Source organism: Dreissena polymorpha, chromosome 9, assembly GCF_020536995.1.
Source record: "Dreissena polymorpha isolate Duluth1 chromosome 9, UMN_Dpol_1.0, whole genome shotgun sequence".
In the NCBI taxonomy this organism is placed as follows: domain Eukaryota; kingdom Metazoa; phylum Mollusca; class Bivalvia; order Myida; family Dreissenidae; genus Dreissena; species Dreissena polymorpha.
This window is the reverse complement of record NC_068363.1, coordinates 30,489,005-30,510,018: the sequence shown is the minus strand read 5'-3', so window position 1 is coordinate 30,510,018 and position 21,014 is coordinate 30,489,005. Positions and strand designations below refer to the sequence as shown.

Here is a 21,014-nt window from a genome sequence, read left to right as displayed (position 1 = left end):
TTTCTTTAGATGGCTGTTAGGAAACCGGTTTAACGATCTATGGTACAAGTTTAGTCGAATCTTCACGCAAGTTGGTAATACTATTTGTTTAAATGATTTCTCAGCTGAGATAAAAAAAAATAGTTCAATCCGTTCAGAAAAAACGGCCTCCATGTGGCTAGAAAGTTTTCCTTATATTGCTATTACGAAACCCTTTTTGACGATGCTGGAACAGCAGCGTCCAAGGTTTGATAACCAGTAAAAAAATCTTCACAATGGCGACCTATGTAAACGACCGAGCCAGTCCAATTGAGATAACTCGATTTTTCAGTTACTTCCCTTGGCATTCGCCACTGCGTAGGAGATTGCTCGTTGATTTTCATTGATAACATTCTCCTAGCAGAGTTGTCGTTCGTGTTGATAAAGGTAAATATTAATAGAACAGCATATCCTGGGGAAACAGATTAAATAAGTGTATCAGAACGTTAATTTCAAATTAGTAATTTTACATCCATTTTATTTTTATGGACCAATGAAACAACTATATATTTTCTCTATTTTGTTTGATATTTGTTCTCGATTTAGTAAATAAATTGCGAATAAAACCATGTAAAATTAACTTTTTACGTGATCACAAAACTAAAGAATGCGAACAATTTCGAACCTGCAGATTGTAAACGCTGCACTGCTATGATATATATAGATAAAACAACATTTCTTTGCATAATTGTCCGTCCCGCTAGCGCAGTGGTAAGGACGTTCGCTTTTTCACCTTTACGACACCGGTTCGATTCCCGCTCCCGGCGCAATGTTATATTTTGTATGTTTTGTGGTCACCATTCCGGACAGGTGTTTTTTTCCGGATAATCTCAACCCCCCCCCCACGCAGCATTTGACCATATAAAAAATTAAAAAGTATTTCAGTACAAAACAAATAGCTGGAAATTGCAGCTATCATTCATTGTCCCAACTATCGTCAATCTAATCTTATTAGGTAGGAGTGCTGGACACACTCCGGGTCCCAACATTATGCAGCCTTAGCGCGGAGGTAACTCATTACCTTGGAAAAACACAAATACACACACTGGGTGCATCCTAGGCGCGTATAGACTCAAACAAGGCAACAAACTTAAGTGCGGGCACAATCATTTAAAATTTACATATTGAATACGATATTCTAACAGAAATTACACAACCACCTAAGCGTACATACCATGTTTGATAATTCGTTCGATTGTTAAATTTCAGCATATACATGTATACGGTCATTTCGCTATTAGTTAACTTATCCATATGTTCGTGGGCGAACTCGGATAGTCAACTGCTCATACGATTGAGCTCACATGGTCCGGCTATGTGCTCATACCTACTTTCAAGAATCATCATGAAGGTATTGCCATACTTAATGAACAAGAATGTGACCCGCCTCCCAGTTTCGCTCAATGGGTCAAGTTACCCATGGGTACTACTTCCCCGTACCCCTAAACTTTTTTTCGTACCAAAAATATTTCGTGCGCAAATTGTTTTCGTACCAAATTTGTTATCGAACCCAAATGTTCGTATCAACATACACAATTGTGGTGAAAGAGATAAACTTAAATTGATGTTTTATATCCATCCTCTTCAAAAGCATCGTCACACCAGTACTGCCAGTACTTTGATTAACACTCTAGGGTCATATTCGTAATAACACCGTCATCGTCATGAAATTTGCTCTGATAATAAGATGTTAGGATAGTTAGACGGATTGAGAACATCGTTCTGGTGCGTTGAAAAGCATGGGAAATATAATTAGTTCCCAAATGCATATTTGATTGAAAAAGTTTTTACGCTATAGACGCCTTATTTTAGCGCAATCTTTATAACACTTGGGGCCGTTTCTGGTACAATGCGTAACTTTACGGACGAAAATGTACGTACGTATAAAGTTACGTACGCTTTTCTGAATGCGTAAGTGCGTTTCTATAAACCGAACGTAGCGTAAAACTTAGTTGCTATGTTTGAATAATATCTAAACAGAAGTCTGGTGATTGCGCGGACCTAATAGAGAACATTTGAAGAAATTCATAAAGTATATTCAATTTGCTTTGTCTAACAAACTTTCGGTAGACTAAATATTTATACATTTATCCTTAAGAAGTACCTTATAAAGAGCAAAGTTCTTTCCCTTGTTTGCGAAATTGCCATGAAAAAAGGGGTCAACTGTACAAAAAGTTCAATCTCTTGATTCTTTTAAAATTAAGTGTGGCCATTCTTTGTTGTGCTGGATATGCTCTTTGTTAAAACAGAAGAGATGACTCTTACTGAAGCAAATCTTTTACGAAGGTTAGTCAGATATATTTCAAACTGGAATTGCTGGAGCAAACTGGAAAAAAAATGGATGGATAATACTGAGAAGACAGGCATGGGTATTGTAGCTTACACATCTGAATTTACAGAAACATAATCAAGGAGTTTCCTGACAGGAATTCAATTTACTGGAAGGGTATCTTTGATTATGTTTAGTGCGTCACTGAATTACAAAAGGAATGTCCTTTAATGAGAAGAACATCAGCAATGGCCTCTGTAAGGTAGTTTTTTTTTAAATTTCATTTACTGATCAATGATAATGTACAGTAGTACAGTATGGTTTTAGAAAAATTAACAAACTCTGTAGCTTGTATTCACTTGTTGCACTTCTAGATAATTTTATAAAAACAACAACAGATTTTTACTCATAAATTCATTTAAAATGAGAATCTTTTTTCTGTGATAAATTAACATTGTCCATGAATGCTTCTATTAATTTGAGACAATAGGCATTTGCAATTATCATAAAGTATGCTTCTTCACATATATTATTATATTATATTTTTTGTTCAATATTTAAAAAAAAACATGGATTGGTTAAATATATGTCAGGGTATGCACAGTTGTGATTAGTTCTAAATACAAAATTTGAGAAATTGGGATCCATCCTGGGTCATTGGTATGGGGTAATTGGTATGACAAGCGGGCACTTGTGTAAACCTGAATCACTTTACATGCTTTACCAACACAATGACTGAAATATTTGTGAAAAAGTTCAGTCACTCATAATATACTTAACATAATGCCATTCACTAATGGAAACTAATGCATTTATTTAAATTCATGGAAAAGTTTTACACATCTGGCTTAATGTACATATGAACAAAACACAGGGTGAAAGCAAACCATTTTTAAATGTTCCTATTTTTATGAAGTTAAATTTTACTGGTTGAATCATGTCAGGATGACACAATTTATTCTTGCAAGTTTCTAATAATTATGCTATTAAAAATATGTGTCCATATACTTGATATTAAATTTCCATTATATTTTTAAACAAAAATCAGTAAAAATTGTGCTAATCAAATGTTTCTTCATGTGTTTGGGAAAGATACATAATAATGAGAATATGTTAAATCTGTTGGTTTTTTCAGTTCAAATCTTTAAAAAAAAATTCAATTGATTTTTGAACACATACACTGATAGCATACATTTCCGCAAAAAGCTTTAATTAGTGCAAAACAAACAACTTCTTTTGAATTTATATTGTCTTATAAGTTATGTTTTTGACAAATAACTTAATGTGAATATTATGCATAACTATGGTGTTAAAAGTGAAGAAACAAAAATGGTATTATTTAAATTATTTGATTGCAATAGTAGTAAATGCTCTACACAACACAAACATTGTCTATTTTATGTTTCTTATTTATTTGTACAAGTTAATGGATTTAAAACATTAAAAAAATACATTTACTTATAATAATAAAGACAGTAAACCATATTCTAATATTTCCCATAAAAAAATGGTATAAAATAACTGAATGTAAAAAAAAGAGAAAATTCGCAGCATTGCTTTTCACAATGTAAGATAAAATAAAGTGGGTTTTGCAATGTTTACAGCATTATTATAGAACTTTAAATGGTATAAATGGACATTACAGTATGTACAAAAACACAGTAGAAAGAAAGAAATGTGTTCAAAGATATTGGACAAAAAAATGATTGTTGATAGTTTTCTGTCAATCTGTGTGACCACCTATAAAGAAAAACGGTTCTAAATAACTTCTTATGACATAACAATTTTATTTGAACATATAAATCAAACTGCATTTAATGTGTCCATATGGTTTATAGAAAACTAAAAATAATCTTAAAATTAGTAATTAAATATTTCAGACAGTAAAGATTAACAATGACCTTAGTTAAAATTTGACACTTCTTCTTCATGGCAACTGCATTTATAATAATAAAATTAAAGATTTTGAATGTTGATTATACCAAAACAAAATGAAATGTTTTTGTATTGTCCCCATGGTTTGTGTTCTAAAATTTCTTTGTAAAAAACCTAAAAACTCCGAAAAAATGATTGTAAAGCATACAGCAACAACAAAGTTTTGCCATCAATATGATATTAATATGATTGATTACCGATGAAATCTGATAATAAACAAGAGCACCGCATATCTGGTGCCACGCTGGGCTGTGAAAGCTTGTCAGAATTTTTTTTTTGTAGAGGACACAGTGACATTGACCTATAACCTAGTGACCCAAAATGGGTGTGGCATTTAGAACTCATCAAAGTGCATTATATATGAAGTTTAAAAGTTGAAAGTGGAAGCACTTTGATTTTAGAGCCAAATATTAAGGTTTTAGCACATTGTCTACAGCGGACGGGCGGACGTTGGACAACTAGCTAGCTATGACAATAGCTTGGGTTTTCTCTCTCTGAAAACAGCCTCGTTAAAAATACAACTTTGAGCATCTTACAACTGTAACTTACCAAAAACAAATCTCATTGGTTTAAAAGTCATAGTGTTTTGACAGTTTTTGTATAAAATGACATATTTGGTACATATCAATACATGTTTTCAGTAAATTTACTTCAACAGTGAAAACTTTTCAAACCTACTTTAAAATAAGCCATTATTAATATTCAGATAACTTAAGTTTTAGTTGTTACAATAACCATTGCGCAAAGTTAGCCAAGTGTGTGAGCCTTGACCTTTACTTCCAGTTAATAATTGCAGTGCTTAAACAACTGAAGCTTGATTAGTCATTATTGGCCCTGTACTACTTAAAAGTACCCAGGGTACTCTTAAGTACACTTCAGTATACCCTTGGTACAGAGTTTTATTCCTGCCTAAAATCTGATGTCATCAACCGCACTTCCGAATACGAAACAAAATCCTCTTTGAATAAAACCTAACTCAATATGCTTTTTTGTGTACGAGTTTCGATAATATCATCGCGGAGGCCATTTCACAGAATGTAAACAGAAACATTATTAATTTGAAAATAGAACCAACAACAGCAGATTTAGCCTAAGTATTCCTGGGTATGTTTAAGTATATTTTCTGTACCCAGGGTATAGTGTAGCATACATAAGAGTACCCTGGGAACTTTCAAGTTGTACCAGAGCTGACAAAGACCTTTCTAACTCAACTGAGCTAACATGTCGACAGGTTGTATCTCACAGTCTCTACAGTATATTTTATTTTACGCAGTTTTGACAAAATGATATATGCATGATATTATTTCCAAAGAAATGGATCTTGATGCAGAAATTCTGCTTAAACTGTATAAATGTGCCAAATTCAACAATAAAGTGACAACCGTATTCACATTTATAAGAAAATACATTTTTTTATAACCTTTATCTATATTCATATCAAAAACATATACAAAAACATGTTTACGTCTTTGATATATATAAATAATTTTTAGGAGGGTACGTGTTGACCAATTCGGGTACGAGTTGACTAGTGGGGGTACGAGTTGACCAAAAATCGGGTACGAGTTGACCAAATCGGGTACGAGTTGACCGAAGGTACGAGTTGACTTAGGTACGAGTTGACTAGCTCCCGACATATCAATAAAAATTGTATACAGTAATCAACGTTTTTGTAAATAGTTGCATTTATATTATACTGCTGTGTCAATGAATGACAATTATACAGTAATCTGCAGACATTCCCAAAAGTGTCGGACCGTCGAACCTGACCGACGTTTTAATGACAGGTCCGATTGAAATTGTTATGTTGCCGGTCCGAATGTCCGGGAAATAATTCAAGAAGAAAAGTTGATATATTTTTATAGAATTCGTTCCAGTGTGCGATCATTTGAGAACAAATACTCCTGGGCATTCCGAAAATTTTCGCTTGGTACCAATTTAGTCCGGTCTTTTATTTATCGATTTCTAATTGGTAAGCGGCTGGCAAAGAATGAACGGTAACTGACGAAACCTCTTCGTTACTTTCCGAAAAATCTTACGATTCTGCTTAATGCAGCTAATGTCTGCCATCTTGAAATTTTAAGTGATCTATTTATAGCATGTTAAGCACTGCAGTAGCATATTGTAAAGCAATATGTTAACCGAATTATATATTGATTACATATTTGCTAGGTTACTGGTTACTCATTTACATTTTCTACATTCAAACGATATGTATAAAGCACATTTTATTATATGTGCAAAACATGTACATGTTTTCGGACTGTCGTATTCGGATACAGTATGATTCGTCAATTTTAATTTATTTTCGACGTTCTTGATAACATTTTTATAGAATGACTATACACATGCGGTGATACGGATGGTATGGTTGATAATATTTCGCATTGTAGTCACCAGAAATTGCAACTAGAAATACTACATAAAAAAGGACAATAAGCTAGGTCACGGGGGTGTCCCCAATAGGGACACGGCCCTTAATCCCCGTTGGGGTCCTGCGGTCCCAGACACCTATATGTTTGTACATTGATGTTTCGGTCCTATGAATCCCAGTCCGGTCCTGCAAGTTATCTAAGACTACCGGACTGGATGTCCCGTTGACTTAAAATACTTTTGGGAATGTCTGAATCTGTGCTAAAATTAATTGAATTAATATTAGCACAGACTACTGTATAATTGTCATTCATTGACACAGCAGTATAATATAAATGCAACTATTTACAAAAACGTAGATTATACAATTCTTATACATAATTCTTACAGAAAAAGCATACTTTTACCCATGTTTACAATGAATCAATTCTATCACTAAGCAAACGTCACATTCGTTGAGTTCAACTTGGCGTCTTGTGATGGATAAAGCCTTGTTCAATACGAAAGTTGAATGAATTGTCAAAAGGAAAATCGAACAAATCATAACAACAATCGATTCAAACATGTAAAATTTCCTCTTTTAGTAGAACTCCAATCCACATTCGTACACAATAGATCATGCACAATCAACGCAGGATTTCCGTTACAGTATCTTCCCATGCCCTACAGAGATCTTAACATAGATAAAGGTTTAAATTAACTAAAATGATGTTGCGCTCGTAGATTTCGTAGTCTACGTTCGGTTCTCCGAAATATCGGTGCATACGCCGCCATATTTATGCTAAATTACTGAGTTACGTGAGCCTTTGAGCACACGTAACATTACGTGCAAAAATACGGTAAACGTAACTTAACGAAGTTTATAGAAACGCTACTAACTGAACATTTTGCACTTACGCATGATTTTTGAACGTACGTAATTTTAAGAAACGGTCCCCTGGTCAAGACATTGTTTTAATAATTGCTCGAATATTTATTTAATGTGGGCGGCTCGTAAGGAAACATGACAGCACGGTGGTTTGGCAGTTTTTATAGTATGGCTATAGTGAAACCGCCTCAACACTATAGAAGTCGTATTTTAGTCCAATTATCATGAAGCTTGACTAGAACATTTTGTGTTATGATGTATCGGCTTAATAAAAACAAAGTGTTCCGGTGACCTGAAAAATGAATTCATTAAGAGGCGGGCAGCTTCGCTTAAATTATCTTAGTGAAACCATGGTAACGCTCTTGTGGCCATACCTTATGTTAAGTCTTTATTAAACTCTGTCAGAACATATCTTCTAAGACTAATGATATCTTAGCTTAGTTGATATATTTCCGGATCTTTAACACGAATGGCCGACTGAAGGTTGAGCATTTTCCCTCATATGACTGTAGTGATAAATTATCGATGCTCAAGCCGATTTGTTTTTCAAATTACATGACATTCGGTCAAATTCTACGTTCTTATGACAGCTGAGTTCGAAACTTGTTCGGGATTGTTGAAAAACTAGAAAAACTTGACCGCCACTCTTCATTACACTTATTCAGAACATTTTGAGAAGTAAGAGCTAAACAGCTCAAAGTGTCAGAGGAACAATGTAAGTATTATGCCTAATAACATTAAGTTTTATTGCTGTCAATCTTCTCAAATTGCACCGTGTACGTTGTATTTTGATAAACAATAATATGTTTGAAAACGTGTCGGGAATTTTTGTAATTTGAAATGTCATATTCTTTATACTCGGCATTAAAATCGAAATAGTTCCAACGTGATTTTAAAACTAATTTAAATAATCAATGTACCGTTTTAATTTGAAATCAAATTCTTCATTTTCTAACGATAATGTTTCGTAATTTCAGTATGAGTCTCCGACGTTTGTGTTATTTCGCTGACGCATTTATATAATTTATTCATGTTTTATTCTGTGACCGAAAACTAGAAAATGCTCTTGTTGTCAAACAGTGCATGTCGATGTATCGTGATATCTTACACATGTCTTATATACTTAATAACACAGTTCAACGTGTAACTACTTGGTTGTTTTTATGTGTCATGTTTTGCTAACTGCATATGGTATTCTTTACTTAATGACTATTCTTAACAAACTAATATCTACGCTTTATATTATTTCTTAAAATCCAGCTCAGAAGCCATAATAAATGTTTCAAGAAAAATAGTGTTATGCCGGAAACTCTCGAGAAGTTTACCGTCAAAGGGAAATTTCACAATAACAATAAATTATAAAGGTCCACAAGGTTTAAACCCATTTGTTAGCTATATAATTCAACTTCACTTCAGCAAAAAATAATTCAAACATACAAATAAATGTAATTGACATTAAACCATTTATGCCTAGCGTCTAGAAAAAATACCTTGCCAAACAGCGTACACCAAGATGAGACGCCGCATGATGCGGCGTCTCATCTAGGTCTGCGCTGTTTGCTTAATGGAATTTCTGTAAACAAATATTCTTTATATAGAAATACATATACTAGACATCCCTAATTTTGGAAATAAATTAATCCAATTTAGAAGGATGGTAGAGTCCACTAGGCATAAATGGGTTAAATATTAAACTGAGCTAGCAAAACGTTTGCAAACACTTGTCTATTACCCTACAGAACGAAGCATTGTTAATGCAAATTAGCAGATTTGCAACCTTATTGCAGTTTGTAGATATGTTCAATTGTTGGCATTTAATTATACCAATCTTATCTCGTTGCAGTAATTTTGATTTGTATGGCAGTAGGAACGGTATACTATGTACGGGAGATAACCGATGCGAGGTGTTTGGTAATACAAGCTGTCTGGGTTGTCATTTATTTATGCATGTAGATAAAGGAGTGTGTCTAAATAAGAGCTAGTATATTTTCAATAGTTGATAGAACATTGCCATTGTTAGTTTACACCCTACCGCATATTCATTGTTGATTATAGATTGATTTTAAAGTTTCATTTATACCAGCATGCATATGACAAGTAATGTGGAACACAACATAGTATGAATATAACACTCATACAAACGTATTGTAAACGTGTTTGCAAGTTGGAAATAATTTAAGTGAACCATTCGAAAAAAATAAAACTTATAGTATTGAATATTTTGAGCTAAACAACACTACAATAATACTTCTGATTTATATGTATTATGACGGGATGGGTTCTGAAACTAAAAAATTGTTTTTGTTTTAATTATTCAATATTGAACAAATGCAACCACATTTACTATGTATAAGCATTGCTAAAAATTCATCATTTTTTCAGATTCTGCCAGTGTGGGCACATTGGAATTTCCCGTCTGCATTATTCTAAATATTGCCGATCCAACCCAGTGCACAGAGCTTCCACCTGTACTTCCCTCCATCGAAGACATTGAATTGACCCGTGTCACATGTTCCTGTACCTGGCTACGCAGTCTGCTTAGCATGATGCTGACACAAAATTGTAATATTAAATGTGTGCTGTCATTAAATGACTGTCACTTAACTGCGTGTGGAGAGGGCGAAGCCAACACATCATACACGACTGGATACATATATTTAACTGTATATCCAAACAAAAGCATATCAATAAGCCGAACTAATGATACCGGTCTGTGGGAGATTCTGCATGGTCTGAGTATTAAGAGTCTGAGTCTGCATGGTTGGGGGGATAGCGGTTGTAGAGTGAATCATGAAAAGTCGTTCTCACAGACGATAGCATCGCTCTCAAAGCTGGAAACACTAGATATTAAAATGGATGAATTGACTCCTTGTGTGTGGGAGGCTCTCCATGGTCTGAATATCAAGAGTCTGACTCTGAGCAGTAAGGAGTGGGGAGAGTGGCATGCAGAGTCGTTGACGCAGTTGCTATCATCACTCAAGAGGCTGGAAACACTTAGAATTGATGTGCCTAAAGACAGTCCTGGTCTGTGGAAGGCTCTCCATGGTCTGAATATCAAGAGTTTGAGACTGGATGGTTGGAAGGGGGAAGGTTTAAGGATAAATCATTCAGAGTCGTTGACTCAGTCGCTATCATCGCTCGCACAAATGGAAAAGCTAACCATTCACGTTCAAAAAGACAGTCCTTGGGAAGCCCTTTATGGTCTGAATATCAAGTATCTTAATCTCAGAATAGATGATAACAGCGGAGAATTGCATGAAGAGTCTTTGTCACAATCACTATCATCGCTGATGAGGCTGCAAAAACTTGATATTCATGTGGATGAAGAGATTACTGGTTTTTGGGATTCTTTTTATGGCCTTAATATCAAGAAGCTGCGTGTGTATGGCAAGTGTAGAGTAAAGTATAAAGAGTCGTCTCATTTGCTACTATCGCTTACACGGCTGGAAACACTTAGTATTGAATCGGATGAAGCCTGTCCTGGTTTGTGGGAGGCTCTCAAAGGTTTGAGTGTCAAGAGTCTGACTATTAAAGGTGCGAACAAAGGTTTCGAATTAAATCATACAGAGTTGTTGTCTCAGTCACTATCATCACTCACACAGCTTGAAACACTCGATATGGACGTATGGGAGCACAGTATTGGTCTGTGGGAGGTTCTCCATACTTTGAATATCAAGACTCTGAGTCTGCGTCTATTTTGGATTCAGTGGACCGATTTGCGTACAGAGTCGTTGTCTAAGTCACTTTCATCTCTCACACGTCTAGAAACTCTTAATGTTAGTGTGTTTGCAGAAAGTAGTTGTCCTTGGAAGGCTCTCCATGGTCTGAATATCAAGAGTCTGAGACTGAGTCTGAGTCCGAATGGTAAATGTAAAGATTTGCAAGCAGAGTCGTTGTATCAGTCACTAGCATCGCTCACACAGCTAGAAACGCTTAGAATTACGTTAGATCCAGACAGCCGTGGTCTATGGAGAGGTATCCATTGTCTGAATATAAAGAGACTGAGTCTGAAGACTATGGAGTGGGGAGGTTTGCATAAAGAGTTGATGTCCTTGTCACTATCATCGCTCACACAGCTGGACACTCTTTGTATTGAGATGGAGTGTGATAATCCAGGTCTGTGGGAGGCTGTACATGGTCTGAATATTAAGAGTCTGAGTCTGAGTGGCTTATGGATTCCTACTGGAATTGACGTGACGCATTCAATGTCGTTGTCAAAGACACTTGCATCGCTCACACATCTAGAAACACTTAGTATTGACGTGGAGCATGAGAGTCCTGGTCTCTGGGAGGCTCTCCATGGTCAGAATATCAAGAGTTTGAGTCTGAGTGGCGTGCGTAAATCTTCCGGTATTGATGTGAAGCATGCGGAAACGTTTTCTCAGTCGCTGTCATCACTAACACAGCTGGAAACGTTAACACTACATGTCCATACATACATCGCACTGCAGGTACCTCAATCATTGAAGCATTTAAATATCTACTCTGACACAATGCTTCCATCCAAAGTGCGCGAACTGGTGGACTCACTGGCTATATATACTCATTCAATTGGGATTAAGCTAGAATTTGGTTGTGCTTCTAGTATTGATCCCCCAGAACGAATCCCAGTTCAGGAATACATTCCATTTCAACAGGAACTTGCTGCACGGAAGAATGTTGCAGTGAAACGATTCCGAATATATGAATTGCCTGATTCTGCCGGTTATGCCATGTCTGTACGTGACATTGGTGATGTTGATGACGCTGCTAGTAATATCCTTGAAGATGATGTTTATAAAAGATTTGCTAAATATATCGATCGTTACATAATCAATCGAATTTCAATACTCATTGAGATAAGTCCAGGCTCACTGTCTTAAATTAGTGTTTGTTTTTTATGGATGCTATATTAATATGAACCTGGTTGTATTTTAAATTTATATTGTAACAACTGAAACTGTTTTGACATGTGGCGTATAATACTTTTTTATGTTGTTTCTCTATACATGAAATTGAGCTATAACATATACTAGCTTAATGTGTTGTTGACTTTTCGACGATAGGTGTTACAAGAAAATATGGTAGAAACACATTATCTTATCAAAACGGTCTTAGTCTAATGAATGTTGACATGCATTCACAACACTATATACATATGCTCATCTCAATGTTAAAAGAGATATTTCGCCGGAGCTTTTCTCTTATATGTAGTAATTATTAAAATCAACACAATTGTGTAAATACGGCTCCTAAGTCGTTAATGCCTTGAGATTAAAATCAGTGAACAACATAATGTTTATTTTTGCTACCGAGCAAGTGACAAACTACTAAACGAAATAAAACTGTAGACAGATATGACGTTTATGCTTTGTGTCAATGTTATTGTATAAGTTTAAATTCAATGTATGCCTTTGTTTTAATGACTTATACAACTTGGAACATGTTGATACAATTTTATTAGTGCGCTTTTAAGCATGTACATGTTCACATAATTGTCAACGCATTTGACTTCACCTTTAAATATTAAATATACAAGATTTATATTTCTTCTTTAAAAAATATATAATTCAAACGGCTTGATGTGTTCAAATGTATCATATTAATATGTTTTATATGCATTGTATGCATAGTGCCTGTCATGATGATCATTTTAAAAAATAGTACCCTTTAAACATCGATATTGATAGAGCTTTGTTTTCAGATGTAAGACAAAAATATTTTTATAATAAAAATAACATTTGTCCGTAGTTCTATGCTCTCAATTAATGTAGTTTTATAAATGTACATGTCTAATTTATTAATATTAACCAGTAGCGGCGGTTTCGGATTACTCAATTGTTTAACGTGTGTTGCTTTTACATTGATTGTAAAATGAGTATCGTCATTGGTTAAAATAAAAATAAACATGTCTGGTGAAGATCGGATGAAAACTACTTGAATTAAAAAGCAGACACCATGGTTAATGTGTTAAACTTACTAAGTGACCCAGCGACCTAGTTTTTGACCCGTCATGACCCATATTCAAACTTGACCCAGACATCATCTAGATACAACATCTGACCAAGTTTGGTGAATATCGGATGAAAACTACTTGAATTAGAGAGCGGACACCATGCTCAATGTTAAAAACGCACTAAGTGACCCCCGTGACTTAGCTTTTGACCTGCCATGACCCATGTTCGAACTTGGTCTAAACATCATCTGGATACAACTTCTGACCAAGTTTGATGAAGCTCTGATGAAAACTACTCGAATTAGAGAGCGGGCAACATTCTGAATGTATAAAACGAACTAAGTGACCCCGTGACCTAGTTTTTGACCCTGCAAAGCCCATGTTCGAACTTGGTCTAAACATCATCTATATACAACTTCTGACCAAGTTTGGTAAAGCTCTGATGAAAACTACTTGAATTAGAGAGCGGACACCATGCTCAATGTTTAAAACGCACTAAGTGACCCCGTGGCCTCATTTTTAACCCGGCATGACCCATTTTCGTATTTGACCTAGACATCGTCTAGATACATCATCTGACCAAGTTTGGTGAAGATCGGATGAAAATAACTCGAATTAGAGAGCGGGCACTTAATCCGGAACGACCGCCCGACAGACAGACCTACCGACCGACCAACAAGGTCACTCCTGTATACAGCCCTAAACTTCGTTTGTGAGGGTATAAAAATAGTATTGTTGACGTTGACTTTGTTATTAACAATAATAACTCTTAGCGTGATTAAGTTGATGTTTCACTGACGATGATGCTGAAAGATGCTGTTGCTGTTGTAATTGCTGATGTGGTTTCTGCTTCTGATACCGATGCTGATGATGATTCGAACGACGACGAAAACGGCGTCGACGATAAATACGACGACAGCGAAGAAAAGGATAAGGATGATGATGATAATGATGGTGGTGGTAGTTGTCGTGATGATGGTGGTGGTGATGATGGTGGTGGTGATGATGATCATGCTGCTGATGATAATGCTGCAGCTACCGCTGCTGATGATGATGAAATGATGTCGCTGCTGCTGATGAGGATGATAAGGATGAGGATACAGATGATGATAATGATGATAATGATTGAGATGAGGATGAGGATGATAATGCTGCTGCTGATTAAGATGACGATTAAACGAGGAGTATTCAATAATTGTTTTTCTTTTATGCTTTCCGGTGGTTTATCATTGAAATAAAACTGGTACTCTACTGTTTCGAACAGTGAAAATTAACAGTGAAAAATATCAATATTTTTCACTGTTTTACTGTGCAATGACATCATTTTTTTGACAAAATGACGTCATAAATCCAGCGACACTATCCAGTCAGACTCTTTTACAATGTAAATAAATGGTAAAAAAGCATAAAATAACAAGAGCACCGCCTTGCGGGTGCAGACCGCTCATCTATTCTCTTTTTAAAGGTGAAGGGACTCTCATTTTCAATCACAAAGGAGGGAGGAGTGGAGTGAAGAGGGGTGTATAGTGTGGGGTTGTGGACATTTATTACATTATCTTCCAAAAAAGCGAAAAAAAAAAAAAAAAAAAAAAAATCGGGGGTGGGGGGGGGGGGGTTTGGGTGCGATGGTTGGACGGTATTTCAAACATAACCGTTTAAAAAAAAAAATGGGGGGGGGTATAGTGTGAGGGTGTGGTGATAATTTGTGAGATGATCTTAAAAAAAAAAAAAAAAAAAAAATCAAAAAAAAAAATTGGGGGGGGGGTGGGGGTGGGGGGGGTGGGGGGTATAGTGTGAGGGTGTGGTGGACATTTGTGAGATGATCTTAAAAAAAAAAAAAAAAAAAAAAAAATTAGGGGGGGGGAGGGGAGAGGGGGGGGAGGGCACGGGGGATGGTTTGGGTGAAGTCTATTGTGGTATGTCAGGTAAGAGTAGTTTCATCAAAGTATCAATCAAATCTAATCATAAATAAAGAAGTTATGGCAATTTTAGCAAAATTTAATAATTTGACCTTGAGAGTCAAGGTCATTCAAAGGTCAAAGTAAAATTCAAGTTGCCAGGTACAGTAACCTCATGATAGCATGTAAGTATTTGAAGTTTGAAAGCAATAGCCTTGATACTTCGAGTGGATCGAAACACAAAATTTAACCATATATTAAGAGTTACTAAGTCAAAAAAGGGCCATAATTCCGTAACAATGACAACCAGAGTTATGCAACTTGTCCTTTTACTGTACCCTTATGATAGTTTGTGAGTGTTCCAAGTATGAAAGCAATATCTATGATACTTTAGGGGTTAAGTGGACCAAAACATAAATCTTAACCAAATTTTCAATTTTCTAAGTATAAAGGGCCCATAATTCCGTCCAAATGCCAGTCAGAGTTACATAACTTTGCCTGCACCGTCCCCTTATGATAGTTCATAAATCTTGCAAGTATGAAAGCAATAGCTTTGATACTGTAGGAATAAAGTGGACCTAAACACAAAACTTAATCAAATTTTCAATTTTCTAAGTATAAAAAGGGCACATAATTCTGTCAAAATGCCAGTCAGAGTTACATTACTTTGCCTGCACAGTCCCCTTATGATAGTTAGTAAGTGTTGCAAGTATGAAAGCAATAGCTTTGATGCTTAAGGAATAAAATGGACCTAAACACAAAACTTAACCAAAATTGTCAATTTTCTAAGTATAAAAAGGGCACATAATTCTGTCAAAATGCATGCCAGAGTTATCTAACTTTGCCTGCCCAGTCCCCTCATGATAGTAAGTAAGTGTTCCAAGTTTGAATGCAATAGCATTGATACTTACTGAGAAAAGTGGAACTAAACGCAAAACTTAACCAAAATTTTCAATTTTTTAAGTATAAAAAGGGCACATAATTCTGTCAAAATGCACGCCAGAGTTATCTAACTTTGCCTGCCCAGTCCCCTCATGATAGTAAGTAAGTGTACCAAGTTTGAATGCAATAGCATTGATACTTTCTGAGAAAAGTGGACCTAAACGCAAAACTTAACCGGACGCCGACGCCAACGCCAACGCCAACGCCGACGCCGACGCCAAGGTGATGACAATAGCTCATATTTTTTTTTCAAAAAATAGATGAGCTAAAAATTAAAAAAAATAAAAAAATAGGGGGGGGATTCGGGGGGGGGGGGGGAGTGGGGGGGGGGCACGGGCGATGGTTTGGGTGGAGTTTATTGTGGTATGTCAGGTAAGAGTTGTTTTGTCAAAGTATCAATCAAATCTAATCATAAATAAAGAAGTTATGGCAATTTTAGCAAAATTTAATAATTTGACCTTGAGAGTCAAGGTCATTCAAAGGTCAAGGTAAAATTCAACTTGCCAGGTACAGTAACCTCATGATAGCATGAAAGTATTTGAAGTTTGAAAGCAATAGCCTTGATACTTTAGAAGTAAAGTGGATCGAAACACAAAATTTAACCATATATTCAAAGTTACTAAGTCAAAAAAGGGCCATAATTCCGTAAAAATGACATCCAGAGTTATGCAAACTGCCCCTTTACTGTACCCTTATGATAGTTTGCGAGTGTTCCAAGTATGAAAGCAATATCTATGATACTTTAGGGGTAAAGTGGACCAAAACACAAAACTTAACCAAACTTTAAATTTTCTAAGTATAAAGGGCCCATAATTCCGTTCAAATGCCAGTCAGAGCTACATAACTTTGCCTGCACAGTCCCCTTACGATAGTTAATAAGTGTTGCAAGTATGAAAGCAATAGCTTTGATACTGTAGGAATAAAGTGGACCTAAACACAAAACATAACCAAATTTTCAATTTTCTAAGTATAAAAAGGGCACATAATTCTCTCAAAATGCCAGTCAGAGTTACATTACTTTGCCTGCACAGTCCCCTTATGATAGTTAGTAAGTGTTGCAAGTATGAAAGCAATAGCTTTGATACTTAAGGAATAAAATCGACCTAAACACAAAACTTAACCAAAATTTTCAATTTTCTAAGTATAAAAAGGGCACATAATTCTGTCAAAATGCACGCCAGAGTTATCTAACTTTGCCTGCCCAGTCCCCTCATGATAGTAAGTAAGTGTACCAAGTTTGAATGCAATAGCATTGATACTTTCTGAAAAAAGTGGACCTAAACGCAAAACTTAACCAAACTTTTCAATTTTCTAAGTATAAAAAGGGCACATAATTCAGTCAAAATGCATGCCAGAGTTATCTAACTTTGCCTGCCCAGTCCCCTCATGATAGTAAGTAAGTGTACCAAGTTTGAATGCAATAGCATTGATACTTTCTGAGAAAAGTGGACCTAAACGTAAAACTTAACCGGACGCCGACGCCGACGCAGACGCCGACGCCGACGCCAAGGTGATGACAATAGCTCATAATTTTTTTTCAAAAAATAGATGAGCTAAAAATAACATTTGTTGGATTCGATGGAATATCGATTTTAATTCCCTCGTGATCATAGAAAATATATTTTTGGTTGCGCCACTCGTGAACATATTATTTTATATGATCACTTGTTAAACAAGGGCTGTTTGTAAAACATGCATGCTCCCCATATGGGCTGTCAGTTGTAGTGGAAGCCATTGTGTTAATACGTTTTTTTGCAATTTGACCTTGACCTTTGACCTAGTGACCTGAAAATCATTAGGGGTCATTTGCGAGTCATGATCAATATACCTATGAAGTTTCATGATCCTAGGCATAAGCATTCTTGAGTTATTATCCGGAAACCATTTTTCTAAGTTGAGTCACCGTGACCTTGACCTTTGACCTAGTGACCTGAAAATTAATAGGGGTCATCTGCGAGTCATGATCAATGTACCTATGAAGTTTCATGATCCTAGGCATAAACACTCTTGAGTTATCATCCAGGAACCATTTTACTATTTCAGGTCACCGTGACCTTTGACCTAGTAACCTGAAAATCAATAGGAGTCATCTGCTAGTCACGATCAATGTACCTATGAAGTTTCATGATCCTAGGCATAAGCGTTCTTGAGTTATCATCCCTAAACCATTTTATTATTTTGGGTCACCGTGACCTTGACCTTTGACGTAGTGACCTGAAAATCAATAGGGGTCATCTGCGAGTCATGATCAATGTATCCATGAAGTTTCATGATCCTAGGCATAAGCGTTTTTGAGTTATCATCCGGAAACCATGTAAATGATGTTACTATTTCGGGTCACCGTAACCTTTACCTTTGACCTAGTGACCTCAAAATTAATAGGGGTCATCTGCGAGTCATGATCAATGTACCTATGAAGTTTCATGATCCTAGGACTAAGCGTTCTTGAGTTATCATCCGGAAACCATCTTGTGGACGGACATACGGGCATACGGACTGACATACGGACCGACATGTGCAAAACAATATACCCCCTCTTCTTTGAAGGGGGGCATAATAAAATCGATATCCCATCGAATCCAACAAATATCCTTTATATATTACAGGCAACCTTTAAAAATGTGTTCATAAAAATATGTATTAATACAATTCGATATACACGTGTTTTACGACAAGGGAGAGCAACCAATAAATAGAAATTGCAGATACTAAAATTTTATATTGAAGACCGCAAGGCGTATGCTATCCATGATGAAAATGACACAGTATTATTGTGAATGTATATATTAGGATGATGTTTGTTGTGAATGATGTGTTTTAAAGATATGAACATTACCTGCTTGGACCTGGTTAGAATACCGAAGGAGAAAGTTCGAAATAAATAAATGTGCCTATAAGAAACATCAAACAATGTTAGTAAATAATAATACAAAAAAAGCTTTTAGGAATATTTACAAATACTTGAAAAATGGTCAATCCAAATAATATCAAAAAATTAAATTGTTTACATTATTTATTATTAGTCTTAATTTAAATAAACAATAACATTTGCATTTAATAGAAACTAATAAGCATACATTGCCAACATAATATAGTGTCACAAAAGACATACATTTATATATTACAAGATTTAGAAATTAAAATTAAATAGTGTTTTGGCAAATTGGTTTCGTACACTGTTGTATTTTATGACACACATAAAAGTTTCATGTTACATAATAAACTATGCATTAATATGTGGCAATTTTTTTTAATGAAATTAGCTGTAACCTAAACTTGTTCAAGACAGTATAAGTATAATGAAAACATGTATACTGAGCAGTCGAGATCAAGAAGAAAAAAAGGTGGGTCCATACATAAAGTAGTGTACCTGGTATACCCACAGTATTTTCTTGAATAAAAGACAAGTAACAATATTTTGCAATTTACACTGTCCTTACAAACATTTTCAGTAGGAACAATATGTTGACATTATAAGACTCAATTAAATATAATGCAAACTAATTCTGTTTTACATGTAAGGTGTCAGAGGGATTGAAATACACGCTTACATCACCTTAGACTGCGTGGAATCTACTTACACCTACACAAAACAGCGGAAATTCTTCATACAATTTAAGTAATGTAAGCGGAATTTTTTAATTAACTTACAGTGACTTTGACTTGTATCTAGTTTTCCCAAGCTAGATCTACACGTAAGCTAACAATTCATACAATTTAGGAACAATACCCTAATATAAAAGCGGTGAGCTTACAATTCATACAATTTAGGAACAATACCCTAATATTAAAGCGGTGAGCTAACAATTCATACAATTTAGGAACAATACCCTAATATAAAAGCGGTGAGCTAACAATTCATACAATTTAGGAACAATACCCTAATATAAAAGCGGTGAGCTAACAATTCATACAATTTAGGAACAATACCCTAATATAAAAGCGGTGAGCTAACAATTCATACAATTTAGGAACAATACCCTAATATAAAAGCGGTGAGCTAACAATTCATACAATTTAGGAACAATACCCTAATATTAAAGCGGTGAGCTAACAATTCATACAATTTAGGAACAATACCCTAATATAAAAGCGGTGTTACTGAGTGTAGATTGTCTAATTTTAATAATAGTGACATAGACTTTAACCCAACTGGCTTGAAATGGTATGTAAGCTGGGTATACACTTCCACAAATCTTCAGCACATTATCTCAATCCAATCATAAGTAATTGATCAAATAACATAAAATGTTGCTGCTTATTCTCAAGTTTTAGATGCATAAATATTGACCTATAACGAATGGCCCCTAATTTACTTCTGAAGACTGAAATTTAATAAAAGCAAGAGAAACTGTCGTCCCTTATTAGCGCTTGTAGACTTTATAAACTCATCTGGGACAATCCCATACGCACATGTATTGAATACATAATAAAAGCAAGAGAAACTGTCGTCCCTTATTAGTGCTTGTAGACTTCATACACTCATCTGGGACAATCCTATATGCACATGTATTGAATACATAATAAAAGCAAGAGAAACTGTCGTCCCTTATTAGCGCTTGTAGACTTCATAGATTCATCTATACGCACATGTATTGAATACATAATAAAAGCAAGAGAAACTGTCGTCCCTTATTAGCGCTTGTAGACTTCATAGACTCATCTGGGACAATCCTATACGCACATGTATTGAATCCATATTTTTCCAAATCACAGCTCAAGTATGTTTATATGAAGTCACTTTCTAAATGCAGGACACATTCTGTTAGATATATA

At 35.4% G+C, this 21,014-nt stretch overlaps 2 protein-coding genes across 2 annotated transcripts in view; both read left to right on the top strand.

Moving 5' to 3' along the window:
* LOC127845933 (uncharacterized) overlaps nucleotides 1-21,014 on the top strand; it is a 165,771-nt gene that overhangs the window by 10,577 nt on the left and 134,180 nt on the right. The window lies entirely within an intron of this gene.
* The window catches only part of LOC127845106 (uncharacterized), a 271,505-nt gene continuing 261,376 nt past the window's right edge, over nucleotides 10,886-21,014 (top strand). The window contains exon 1 of the mRNA XM_052375813.1: nucleotides 10,886-12,508. Within this exon, the coding sequence (XP_052231773.1) occupies nucleotides 11,081-12,325 (1,245 nt within the window). The 5' untranslated portion in view covers nucleotides 10,886-11,080 and the 3' untranslated portion in view covers nucleotides 12,326-12,508. The remainder of the gene's footprint in view (nucleotides 12,509-21,014) is intronic.